At 46.3% G+C, this 14,235-nt stretch overlaps 1 protein-coding gene across 1 annotated transcript; it reads left to right on the plus strand.

Annotated features, from left to right (window-relative positions):
- Positions 1–11,882: 11,882 nt before the first annotated feature.
- LOC119444896 (ubiquitin-conjugating enzyme E2 Z) lies at positions 11,883–12,719 on the plus strand. The gene has a single exon (XM_037709236.1). The coding sequence runs from the start codon at positions 11,883–11,885 to the stop codon at positions 12,717–12,719; it is 837 nt and encodes a 278-aa protein (XP_037565164.1).
- The last annotated feature ends 1,516 nt before the right edge of the window (positions 12,720–14,235 follow it).

Genomic DNA, 14,235 nt, shown 5'->3' on the forward strand with positions numbered 1-14,235 from the left:
TCAAAAACTCCTTATTAGATTTTTCCCGCAAGGAACCAGCTAGGTTGTTCCAAATTTCAACAACGCCTGGAAAAAAAGAATACTTAAAACAATTTACAAAAGACTGGAAAGGAACAATATTAAGTGGGTGGGAACGCCGCGTCGCACGTCCAGTGGAATGACTAAAGGAAATCGGTGCTTGAATGGAACTTTGGCCGTGTACAATCTTATGTAGCAAAGTGATACGTTCAAGTGTGCGTCGATGAGCCAAGGGTTCTATCGATAGTGCGCATGCGTGAGATGAGGGAGAAAAGTTGCGGTCATATCGGCGATAAATGAACCGTATTGCTTTCTTTTGTATGGCTTCAAGCTTACTAATGTCACGTGCAGTGTAAGGTGCCCATACTACTGAGGCGTACTCTAGTAATGGTCTGACGAGGGATTTATAAGCTGTTAATTTGCAGTCCTTAGTAGAGCACTTGAGGGTTCGCTTTAAATATCCCAGTTTCCTAAGAGCCCTAGCGCAGATTGTTTCAATATGAAGGTGCCATTTTAGGTTTTGAGTGAAGGTAACTCCAAGATATTAGAAGGTATTCACAGAATTTAGGTAGTGCCCATTGCAACTATAACTGAAACTTAATGGCTGTTTTTTATTAGTGAAAGTCATTTGTACAGTTTTTTGGTAATTAATGCTCATTTGCCACGCGTTGCTCCAACCACAAAAGGACGAAAATTCATTGTTAAGAACCTCTTGATCTTGTCTGTTAGTTACTCTGGTATAGAGCACGCAGTCGTCAGCGTACAATCGCAGTTGCACTGGTGTGTCCCTATAATGACCTGTGTGATATCATTGATGTAAATTATGAACAACAGGGGCCCAAGGACCGAGCCCTGCGGTACCCCGGAAGTGACTGTGGCCGACGATGACTGTGCGTGATTAAAAGTAACATATTGAGACCTTGAATGTAGCCAATCAGTTATCCAGCCGAGTATTTTTTCATCGTTAATAATTTTACTGAGCCTAAAAAGAAGTTTTCTGTGGCACACCATGTCAAACGCTTTTCTATAATCTATGAATATGGCATCTACCTGACCTCGATTGTTTAGAGCCGAAGCGATATCATGAGTGAATTCAATGAGTTGAGTAGTTGTAGAAAAACCAGAGCGGAAACCATGTTGACTCCGCGACAATATGTTATTAGTAGTGAAATACTGAAGAACATGTTTGTGAATTATGTGCTCTAAGAGTTTGCAACAGGTACACGTTAATGAGATAGGCCTGTAGTTGGAAATGAGTTGCTTATTACCCGATTTAAACACAGGAATTACATTGGCGATTTTCCAAATGGCCGGCACAGTACATGTCTCTAACGATTTACAAAAAATTATGGTTAGATAATGAGCATTCCATTCTGCATAGCGCTTCAAAAACGTGTTTGGTATACCATCCGGTCCGGCACCTTTAGTTGTGTCGATGTTCAAGAGAAGGTTATAAATGCCAGTATAACTAATTTCAATTTTTGTAAACGGAGCCATTTCCTGGATAATACCAATGTCGGGAGTGGCACCATTGTCATCTCCAAACACAGATTTGAAATAGCCATTAAACGCCTCCGAGATTGTCGAAGGGTCCGAACAGGACACATCATTTATTACGAAGGATGACGGGCAGACATGGCCCGGAAATAATCACGGTATAGATATGGGCGCAGATGTTAACCGCACTGGTGGTCCTCCAACATTGCGCCTTGAACAACGTCATGCTAGTGCGTGCCATTTCGTCATCGGCCGACGCCTGTATACACACCTGTCCGATCAAAACAAACACTGTTACGACAACCATATGACACAAGATCGTTAACTGCTCGTTCGTTATTGACGCCCTTGTAAAAAAAATATCTATTCCTTCCCCAGTCGATAAAATGGGGGTAAGCGAAGCTTGTCGTGTGTGTATCTGGGCCGGTATTTTGTAGCGATGCGTTATGCTGGATTCTGTACTAGTCTTATATCCACCGCTCACGGCCGGCTGATCCCGTTGATAACGTGAGTGGACCGTCGCTCTGACCACTGACCAAGCGCGAAAAGGCATTAGCATCGGAAAGGCATTGCTACAAAATACTGGCCCTGACCTTCGTGATGATTTTATATCTTTCTTTCTCTCTTTATTTCTTCCTTTCTCTCTCTTTTTTTCTTTCTTCCTCTCTTTCTCTTTTTCGTACCTGGTATGTGCCAATGAGCTTGGACCCTTTCTCCACTATCGCCAGGATCGGCCCACTTTGGCGGAAGTTTTTTGCTGGACACATGAGCTTGGACCGTTTCTTCACTATCGCCAGGATCGGCCCACTTTGGCGGAAGTTTCTTGCTGGGCACACTAGCTTGGACCCTTTCTTCACTATCGCCAGGATCGGCCCACTTTGGCGGAAGTTTTTTGCTGGGCACACGAGCTTGGACCCTTTCTTCACTATCGTCAGAATCGGCCCACTTTGGCGGAAGTTTTTTTTCTGCTGGGCACACGAAAGAACCGTTGGTTGGTAGAGGTTATATAGCTTCGCTATAAAAGCTCTTGATTCTGATTGTGTAACATAGCAAACAGCCTCTGCCACACTGCACTATTTTAATGAAACTGAGTTGAGAACATCGCGCGTTGTTTTCTACTTCGTTCGTTCTTAGAATTTCACGCTCCCCTTCCACTGCGTCAAAAGCTCGCGCGCCTGTTTGTGCAGGGCACGGCGTTTTGTGGCTGCTGCATCGTTTCTTTTCTATTCTTTCGTTTCGCGTCGGCATTCTTGGCTTCATCCCGGAGGCGCGAGTGAATCCATCACGCCAGAGTCCTGGACCGCTCTCGGTCTTTCGGGAGCCTCGTCCGTTCTGACGCAAGTCAGCGGGTGCGTCTACGACGCCGACGGCTCTGCCTTTGGTTCGCGGCGCCTTGAGGACACATTGTGCTGTTTCGGGGTGAAAGGGACCGCGGGGCACGCGGTCTGACTAAGCGGGACGAAAGACGTGGCGTGCCTGCCATGGTCTTGGCTGCTGGCCGAAGCCCTTCCTCCCTCTCCTCACCGTTTCGCTAATTACTTCTTTTGTCTTCTATTCTCGAAAAGGAGAGAGCACAATGAGGATGTGGATGGGAGGGTGCACGTGGATAAATAAAGCTGGTAACAATTATGCGAGGGAAAAAATAATTGTCATCCACCCTACACTGAAGCTATACCAAATACGGATTTCTCAGAAAGAAAGCTTCTCAGTTGAAGAAAGATTTGTTCTGGTCCGGCCGGGATCCGAAACCAGGATATACGCCTTTCCGGCGCGGTTGCTCTATATACCATCTGAGCTAACCAACTGGCTTGCAGATCTGTCCTGGTCCGGGAACAAAACCCGGGACCAACGCCTTTCTGGGGTGGTCGCTCTAATACCATCTGAGCTAACCAAACCAAACGGCTGGCAGAGGCAGATCTGCTAGCTTGGTGCTTCAGACGGGTGAATAGAAATGTTCACCTTCTGGGATTAAGAACAAGTAATTTTCCAACAATTAAGTAAAAACCATCATTTCCAAATGGTCAGCAAAAAGAGGCCATTGCATGGTGATAAGGAACCCATGGTATATATCGTAGCACAGCCTGGATTCATATACGTGAGGCTATAGGGAGTATTCACGTGACGTCACATATCGTTGTCCTGTTCATAGCTTTCGCAGTGCTTCCAAGTGTAAGTGGATCGAGTTAACGTCCAGTTGTACGTACAACAACACTATGCCGGCCTCGATGACGTCGGTGCATATATGGGCACCAGGCGTTGCTTAACATCAGACACCAGAAAGCAGTCACGTTAGTCAATGTCCCGTACTCCACAGAATGCACTTATAGAATAAGAACATTGTATGTGTTTCTGTATACAGTCTCACTCGCAGCATCGGCTTGTGCCACCCTGTGTATGAATTCTCTATATAGGACTTAGCATGACGCTGCGAATATTACAGCATTTAACCTGCGGCGAACATCTTGCCGCATATCGATATCGCCGTAAACTGGAAATGTCATTTTCCCTTTACGTATAAGTAGCTATAGCAGCTTGTATACTAATTACTATTACATTAGCGCCAATTAGCTATCATCTATATATATGATGTCACAAGAGACGTCCCACAGGTTTCCCTCCTAGCCCTGCATTCGTTTATCATTTTGCAAACTACGTTACAGCATCAGCATAGCACTCATAATTTTTGTAACATGCTGACGACGTGAACGCATTTTAAGTCGATATAGAGAATCCTGTGATTGTAGTGCTCATGAAAACGACGTTACCTACTTTTTTTTAATATATGGTTTTTAGGAGATGTTGGCGCCTTTAATTGGCGCCGGCTACTCCTTTTCACATAGAGGTATAAAAAAAAAGAAAGAAAGAATGAACTACACGCATTAAAATTAAATGTCAACTCCAAATCACAATAACACAAAGTCCAGTCACATAAGTGCACTAATACCACACTAATACTGAAAGTCAACTCAGAAACACAGCAACACAAAGTTCAGTCACGAAGGCGCATAAAGTTAAACACAAAATCCAGTCACATAAGTACACTAATATCACACTAAAACTGAAAGTCCACTCAGAAAAAGGGCATACAAAGTTCAGTCACATAGCTGCACTAAAGTAAACACAAAGTCCGGTCACGTAATTATACTAAAATCACGGCACATCTTCAGTGCAAGGTTGCTTTGTGAACGAACTCGCCCTAAGCGCATCAATAACAGAAGCGAAATTGTGAGTGAAAACATGCACATGTCTTATCCCCAGACATCGTTAACGTCGTTGTACTGCCAAGAATGCGGCTGAAATACGAACGACGACGCGGATTGCGACGACGGACGACAATATATTCACCGACCGAAATGACGACGACAGCCCGGCCTCGGGTGCCCACGTGGTCATGACGACGACGACGCGACAAGACTCCGAAGTCGATATGACGGCAAAGACATTTGGCTCAGACGATCGAATCAAGGGCGGCAACAGCGGGTTTGCTTTTCTAGCGACTTTACCTTCAAGAAAACGCGATGATAACGACAGTTAATTATATGGTGCTGAAATAAACGAAAGTCGCGGTAAAATCAATGCGCACTACCCCACAAAAGCGACATCGGTAGTGAAGAAAGAAAAAAAAAAAGAAAGCGAGGAAAGAACGAACGAGGCGAGAAAGAATGGGAAGCCCGTGCACAGGGGACGCTCATTCGTCGATGCATCATATATAGTAGCCTCGTGAATCAAACAACCACGAAGAGACAGCCGGGGCCAATAGGTCAAATCTTGCAGCAGCAGTATAGTAGCGGCAATCTACTCTGCAGGGAAAATACCGTATAATGGAGACATTACAGCGGAGTGCGTTCGTTGCGGCAATATCCGTGTACACAAAGTGGCGCGTCGGTCTGTCGAAGAACACTCGGAGGTGCACTTTTCGCGTCAACACCGGCTCGTCGGCGGGAGCGGGTAATTTCCTCCCAAATCTGTGCGCGGAACGGGAGGCGGGTATGCACGATCTTGCACGGTAGCCGCGCGCGCGCGGTGGGATGTAATGACAGCAAGAAAGATGCATGGGCAGTCAGCGCGGGCGTTCGAGAAAAAAAAGCGATCCGTGCAAACGACAGGGAGGCGGAGGTATGCAGCCCACTGGAGAGGCCGTTTCGCCAACATTTGTCACGCTGATTATACTGCATGTGGAGAGACGGCCTAAGATACCAAAAACACAAAAAAGAAAGAAAGAAAGCCGTACAATAAGCAATTACGGGACCTGCCAGAACATTATATATATATACATATATACAGTTCAGTGTGTTATTCTCTCACGCAGGTTTTGCGAGCACGTTCGGGTGAGTGCAGAAAATGCGGAATTGAAACTGAAAACTTCCTTGAGAAGGGGAATTTCTTTTTGTTATGTCAGTGGCAGTGTTCACGTAGCGGATTAACCAAAATAGGCAGCCAGGAACACTCTAGAGAGTTCGAAACGCTTTTGGTGGCACGGTTTACCTATACCTGATCAATTTGCGAGCCGGCTGGCCGGCTCTGTATATATACGTATATGCAGTGTGTTTGTTAAAAGTTCTTATAAGAACTATAATACTTCTTATAAGAACTGTTAACAAACGCACTGCATTCAACAGATGTGTCTTAACACGCAAACGAAACAACAAACAAGAAAGAAAACAGTTGGTATTATTTTGTCCTTATATGCTCTTAAGTTTTGTTGCGTAAGCATTGGTTCATATTAAGCGAAAGCCACATGCGGTTACTGCCAGAAAGCACATGTTGGTGGTCATCTCGTAGCCATGCCTTATACACTACACGTTTCCCTAGCACTTACCAGCGCGTACCAGCCTTGTCATAGCTTTACAGAAGTTCTTATAGAAGCTATTTCCTGTTTCTATTGAGGGTTTATTGCCATCAATTGACTTTTTGTTGAGATTCAATTGAATGTTACGCCCGATTTTTGCTAGGGTATGGTTACGAATGGCTCCTCGCTTACAGACTGGCTCTTTTTTTGTGTATTTTGTGCAAGTGCAAATGGTTTATTTTTTTATACATAAACATGATTGTAGAGATATCTAGACCTTTCTTTTTTCCTTTTTTTTTTTGTTAGACTAAGCTTCTCTGTTCTGTTTCTTTTTTTTTTTTGGGGGGGGGGGGTGGGGAGGGGGTTGTTCCAGCACTTTATTCGGGCTTGGACCTTTCTTTTTTTTTTGTTAGACTAAGCTTCTCTTTTTTTTTTTTTTTTTGGGGGGGGGGGTTGTTCCAGCACTTTATTCGGACTTGCACAATATATTAACAGAGTCGGTGGAACGCAAAAGAGAAATACACAATTTTTCTTTCGCGTTCCACCTACTCTGTTAATATATTGTGCAAGTTATTTAATACCTCATATTTTGCGGATCTTACAGTGGTAAAAAAAGTATGTATTTCTGTACAACTTAGGCCCGTATTCACAAACGGAAATTAAGTAGGGCGTCATTAAGTGCGGGAAAAGTACAAGGGTTAGGAGAGTTTTAGGAGAGTACTTCAAAAACGACACTTAGGTATCACTTTGGAAAGTAACACTTTTCGGGTCAAGTAATGTTGTCTGGTGTCGAGGGTACCTAAATAATTTGCGTGTACGTTCGGTTCAATCGTATAAAAAACAAAATTTTTGCAGCAGATTACTGCGGATATAAATGTTGCAGTGCTTGCACGCGCATTCTGCTGAGTAAAATACAAAGAACTATTTGGTTTTAGCGCTTTACTCAAACTCGTCTGACCACAAGTTCACATTGGTTCTCGCAGCCACTGCGGTTGTGTGTGTCGCCATCCCGACTTTTTTTTTTTTTTTCTGAAAACGTACGGTGTTTGTGCGTAGAGAGTGTGTGTGTGTTGTGTGTTTTCAACCCGCGCGGACGATGGAAAAGAAAGAAAACAAACTTTTCCAAAGAAGAACGCGTCGTGCCCCTGGAGCTCGTTTCACGCATTAATTAAATTAATCAAATTAATTAAACATTGATTGATTGATTGATTAATGTGGTTGATTGGCGCAAGGGCCAGATGTGGCGAACGAGCGCCAAGGCGAATTAATTAATTAATTAATTAATCATTAACGAGGTCCCCGGTGACGACCTGAAAGGTTCCGGCGCCGTAGAATCGCAGAGCGATGAGAAGCTGGAGCAGTAGCGGCACGGGGTGACCGCGTTCGTTGTCTTTTGGGGCCAGTGGCAGCATTTCCAACAGCCGTCGCACCGCTTGCTTGGAAAAGCGGTACCGCCACGAGAATTGCCAGTCGTTGTATACTTCCATGCGATTCTGTCGATCCCTAAGCCGTGGCCGTAGTGGCGGCGCGTATCCGTATGCCTCATCCTCCGTAATATCGTGCACACGTTCGGCGAAATCAGGCAAAGTCGGCGAGGCTGCCGTAGCAGTCGGAAATCTTGCAATTGCTAGGTGAGAGTATAGCGAAAGTCGCACTTAAGGTTGACCCAATGGCTGTACTTTACTTTCCGGCACTCAAGTGTCGATTAAAGTTTACCTTAAGTACAAGCTTTGCCTATGAAACGCGTTGAGCATTGACCGGGTACTTAAGTCATTAGTTAAGGATAAGTTCCGTTTGTGAATATACGGGCCTAAGGTAGAGTAGCCAGTTAATCGGCACTCTACATCACCATTTGTGCTCATATATCTCCGTTTCTTCTTTATTATTCGCTCTGAAACGCTAACAGTTTGTGTGTTCAATTAAGCAAGCTAGTACGTTAGTGGGATCATCACGTCGCTTCAGACCAAACTTGCACACGTTAGAGAAAAAAAATGTAAAAATTACAATAACTTCTTTCTGTAATGTAATTCATTGACCCGCCGTGGTTGCTTAGTGGCTTTGGTGTTGGGCTGCTATGCACGAGGTCGCGGAATCAAATCCCGGCCACGGCGGCCGCATTTCGATGGGGGCGAAATGCGAAAACATCCGTGTACTTAGATTCAGGGTGCACGTTAAAGTACTCCTGGTGTTGCAAATTTTCCGGAGTCCCCCACTACGGCGTGCCTCATAATCAGATCGTGATTTTGACACGTAAAACCCCATAATTTTTAATGTAATTCATTACAGTTGATGTAATGCTCCACGAAAGTAATTACTAAAAATAATTGATTACATTAACGTTACTTCCATCCCTAATCCTATGAAGATTGCACAAATGCTGTAAATAGAACAACGTGGATGCTCATTGCGTCCTGTGAAGCCCTTCACACGCTGTTAACCTTCACTAAGAATTGGTTTTTAGAACTTTCCTCGGTAATATTCACTCGTTTGAAAACTGAAAACTCGCTCAATGTGCGTGCTGAAGGGAAGGGCTACGTTTTAATGTATACGAACACGTTGCTCACAAGATTGTGGTTACTGAATGTCGCGATGCTCAGTCCTCTATACAGGGTGTCCCAGCTATACCATGCACCGGCCAAGATATAAAAAAATATGGAAATGCCACGTAGCTGGACAGAACCGAGGTAATGTTGTTTGCCGTCGCTTGGGGATACTGAGATTATTTCTTGAAACCCGTCTAATTACAAGATTAGTCCTCATTATTTACCCAACTAATCAAATGTTGTAATTAGATGAAAAGTGTGAACGAGAAAATTGTAGAGCGACATGAAAAACTCCCGATACAGCTTTCTGCTGCTCGATACATAAAAGTGTTTTTTCTGAGGCATGGTGAAATTGACGTCACGTCACTCTAGAGTGCGCGCCCATTGGTGGAGGCTCGTGTGCATCCGCCTTTGTGGGGCAAACGCCGCTGTCTTCTAAAGTTGTCGAGCCGAGTTTCGCCGTCGCCAGCAATTTGACCTTCATTTGACCGGGGCCGCGCCGTAGCCTTGGCAACGCATTGCGTGACTCGCCTATCACTCGCTAGCCGCCGCCGCCGGCTTGGCGCATGCAATCTCTGCAGCTGGGTTGCCGCCTGACCACGTGACTCGGCGCGCGCCTGGCTAAGAGGAGCGCCGCGACGTGCCGATTCTAGCGTGAGGGCTTTCGAAGCCCTCACGCTATATCGAACGCGGGAGCAGGATGAGGGCGAGGCCGGGCCGTCTTCTCTGAGCGTTGCGCGGGAGGCGGCTTTGAGCCGTCGTTGGCAAGCGGCGTCTGTCCACTCCGCAGATATCGCCCTGCAAGCTGCTTCACTGGAGAGGGTCCGGAATGCCAAGCGCGTGAAGCTATAGCGTCGGAGACTGAGGAAGAGCGAGCCGTTCGGTTCGCAAAACGCTTGGACTTGTCGGCTTATAATTTTTACCTGGATTAACGATGAGTGTATACCTATAAGCATAATGATTACAGCTAAATCAAAGGTTAACCAAGTGAAACCAAGAAGACTTAACCAGGCTAAACCAAGCTTTCGCTTTGCATATCCAGGGTTAGCTGAGCTAAGCCGCAGCCATTTCTTCTTGTTTTTTCAGTTTTTTTTTTTTTCGGAGAGCTAGGGCCACCGGGAGAGTCAGGCCCCGCCGAAACTGACGACCTTTTAAATTTGCCCGCTTCCTTTGGAATGGAAAGCATACCTACATGCTAAAGAGAAACGTTTTAATTATAATAGCTTTTTGGCGAATGTCCCCGTTTTCGTGGTCAGCGGCCAGAATTTCGGGAGAGGGTGGAGGCCAACCAGGGCACCGTAAATATGTGCCGCCATTCAAAGAACCTCTTTGACGCCATCTCGTTCCAGTAGGTATTGCCACAACTAACACTTACTTGATGTCAGATGGATTTGTATCTGTCTAAATGTTTTTAAGTTCACGCTACAGGTATTCATTTTTTTAGACATCACATGGAGCACATAGCGGAATTTGGTCTATTCAGGTGGATTGCTTGAAGAGGCGGACGTTACTTGCGCGACAAATCGCAATGTCAAGATGGCTAATAAAGAAATCACTCATTGACTTTTTAATTATTTACTTTAGAGAACATTTCCAAATGGGAAATTGAAGCCGAGCAGTAAGCATAGTGAAGTCATGTCTGCATAGCAGAAATCTTCACACTATATAGTGCCGCTTTCGAGATATACGCCTCCTTAAATATACTATAGTGTATTGCCCTTACAGTTAAAATCGTCTCGAACTGCTTGTCGCACGCTTTTGGGAAAATTGTTAGCTGGAACGCCTATGAATTTCGTAGCACATTTTAAGCCAGGATATCTGGAAAGCGGTGCTATATATTTCAGATTTCTGCTAAGCAAACATCCTTTTACTCGGCTTTAATGTCGCAATCATTTTTTTTTATTATTTATGGAGGGTGAACTGGTATGTGGGTAATAAAAGAAAAGCAAAGAAAAGCGTATAATGGAGACGCGCCCTAAAGCACATAATTAAAACCTCTATTAGTGGATATTTTTATTTCTCAATTTCCGACATTGCCCCGCAAGTAACGCCAGCCTATTCTGGGGATATCTCAGGTATATATATATATATATATATATATATATATATATTAAGGCTGTGTGCCTATTGTCTATGTTTCTATGTTAAATTTCAATGTGTCATGAGCACATTGACAAATAAGAAGGACAGAGAAGACGAACGCCTGGTCTTTTCTATCCAAGACGGTCGTATTCTCTGTTCTCTGTGTAACTGTGTCAATGTGCGCCTCTCTTCCAATAACCGCAGAAAAAAATATCCAAAAATAAAAGACGCATGCTAATAAGCAGAGAAAATTGTAGATGTAGATGTAGAGCCTACATGTTAGTGGCACATACCCATGGAATTGGCCATGAACCGGGTAGTTAAATATAATGATGATGATGATGATGATGATGATGATGACATCATACTATGGCTCGTACCCACACTGGGGGATTTGCAAAGAATTGTAAATCATAATATCCCTCTCCTTCCAATATTATTTTCTTCTCCTTCCAACCCTTCTTCTCCTTTGCCTTGAGTGACTTACACGTAAAACACTGGATATTTTTTCCCGAAGCTTCCCAATTTTTTGCTGGAAAGACGTTTTCCGGGGTCGTTTGGCACGTGGTTCAAACAGGCGCTATACACGTTTTCAAAAGATGAAGCGCCAACAGTGACAGCACACTAAGAAGGAACAAAGACAGGACAAGGCGCCACCGCCATATTGTCCTTGTGAAGCGCCTTGTCCTGTCTTTGTTCCTTCTTAGTGAGCTGTCACTGTTGGCGCTTCATCTTTTGAAAGCTATGCACCAACTAGCCCCACACCGTGTTTTACTGTTTTGCTAGACACGTGATCGCGGGTGCAGAAGACGAAGTTAAGCAGCCCGTCGGTTGACGGGCCAGAGGGTCGGACTGGCTCCGCGCGGGAATTGGTATCGCTTCTGGAAAAAAAAAATTTGCCGCGGTCTCCTTCACCGGTCTCGAAAATCCGCTCAATCGGCAAACCGACGGAGATGGCCGACTACTGGGACCCGCTGAAATACCAGCACGAGGAGCCGACCCCGCAGTGCCTGCTCAGGGTGAAGAAGGACATCGCCGAGTTCACCGCGCAGCCACCGCCGAGGCTCTTCATCTCGCCCGAGGAAGGCGACGTCACCAAAGTCCACGTGCTCATGCTGGGAGCACCGGGCTCGCCGTACGAAGGCGGGTTCTTCCAGTTCTTCGTCAAGTTCCCACCTGACTACCCGCTGAGCCCTCCCCGCGTACGGTTCCTAAACACGGACGGTGGCAGAGTTCGATTCCACATACACCTCTACACCTGCGGCAAGGTCTGCGTGAGCACCCTGGGCACGGCGGGTGCATCGACCTGGAGCCCCGTCCAGTCTATGTCGAGCACGCTCATCTCCGTCCAGTCGCTGTTGAGCGACAATCCATTCTACGACGCGATGGGGCAGGAAAGGACGAAAGGCGACGCCGACGGGTACAACGCCTACATTCAGCACGAGACGATCCGGGTGGCCGTGTGCGACCAAGTGGACGCGGCTCTCGAGGAGCACGCCCAGTGCCCGCCAGCCTTCAGGAAGGTCGTACTCGAGTCGTTCCTCGAGTCGTACGACAAGTACGAGGACGTCGTGAAGGCCCGGCTCCATCAGACTGGCACGCAGCTGAGGGACACGGTGTTTGGCTCGACCACGACCGCGCAGTACGAGACGCTGCTTACACGACTGCAGAGCCTGAGGGACAAAATCAAGACAAAGAACGAAGCCGAAGCCGAAGCTGCTGCGGTGGCGGCAGCGGCGGTGGCGGCTGCGGTGGAAGCAGTTACTGCTGAGAACGAAATCCAGCAGTGAACCAGCCCGCGACACATCTGACACATCCAAACAAACTTTGAGGAGACCGGCGCCACGGAGAATGGCGAAAAATTAACGTATCGGCGGCTAAGCGGCGGTTCACGCCTTCTGATAAGTAATTTCAAATAAACAATAAACGAGAGCATGAGTGACAAAAATTTTCCACTTTATTTCTGGAGTATTTCATGCTTTATAACGGCTTGTAATTAATTACTTGGCTGGACACTAAAGTACGTCGTTGGGTAGACGGCATCCTAGGGATTTGTTGTTGTTGTTGTTGTTGTTGCTTAGGGATTTATTCCCAGAACATTTTCTTCAGTTGCCTCTTTCGTTCTATATATATATATATATATATATATATATTGCGATGTCGCAGGAATGAACCACTCGGATGGGGTTGACGCCGACGCACCTTGGTTGGACTTTTTAATATTACCGCTTGGGGGACCGGACAGAGAGACGGAGGCTTGAATTGATAAGCGTAAATAAGCAACGTATAACGTTGAAATTGTTTTTGAGTAGCAAGCAAAAATGCAGTCCAATTTCCAATAGTGGGCGGCAGTCATGGATTTCTTGACTTACAACTGCAACAGGTACAGGCAACAAGGTTGTCCAGTGAGAGAGTTGCGTTCCGGTTCCGCTCCAAGTCTCTCGCCAAACAGCATGCGAAGCTGCGGCAACACTTAACTAGGGGCGTGCGCTGATTAGCTGCTTCTAGCAAAATTTGATGAGCTGATTGGTTGGTTGAGCACGACGTCATCCAATTTTGCTCAAACAGCCAACCAGCGCGCGCCTGACGGCGATATTGTCGCCGAGGCGATACTATCGCCGAAGTGGATCGTTTCAGAATACGGCCCTATAGGATCTGCAGTCACCGCATTCCTCTGGCCAGTTCATGTTCCTCAACGAGGAACCGTTTCCGCAGTGCCCTTTGAGGCTAACAAGGAGTACCACGCCCAGCCACCCACCTGGGCTCTTCATCTTTCTCAATTATGTCGACTTCACCAGGATCTACGTGCTCATCGTGGACTCGATCACCCTGGATGTCGTATGCGACTGCGGCCTTTTCCAGTTATTCGTAAAATGCCCCCGGAAGTACACTCTGAGCGCCCGGCGTATGCGGCTCATGAGCACCGGTTCCGGTCGCGTCTTGTTCGATCCTTTTATCACGGGAATGGTCTGCGCGAGCACCCTGAGCACAGCCACGGGGCCGGACGCGAGTCCGGTTCACACCTTGCCCCGTGTTCTAATTTCCGTCCAGTCATTCATGGGTGAGCGCCCTTATTTCGACGTGTTTTGACGGGGAGCCCGTTGTGCACGACGTTGGTGTGCGCTTGGCATCCAACGTTACGACATGGCATAGGTGACCGAGGGTGAATGGTGATGAGAGTCGGGAAACCGACAAGGGCTTCCGAAATGTCCCTACAGTTGTCTAGACGGGGAACTCACATCGTCCTCGTAGTTGTAAGCAGGGCCCATTCTTTCTTTCTTGAAGGGCAAGGGTGACCGGAAGCCC

Source organism: Dermacentor silvarum, chromosome 3 (assembly GCF_013339745.2).
Source record: "Dermacentor silvarum isolate Dsil-2018 chromosome 3, BIME_Dsil_1.4, whole genome shotgun sequence".
Lineage (NCBI taxonomy): Eukaryota > Metazoa > Arthropoda > Arachnida > Ixodida > Ixodidae > Dermacentor > Dermacentor silvarum.

Bases quoted from the DNA above. Each gene is read 5' to 3' on its own strand.
- LOC119444896 (XM_037709236.1), top strand. From the start codon at position 11,883: ATGGCCGACTACTGGGACCCGCTGAAATACCAGCACGAGGAGCCGACC.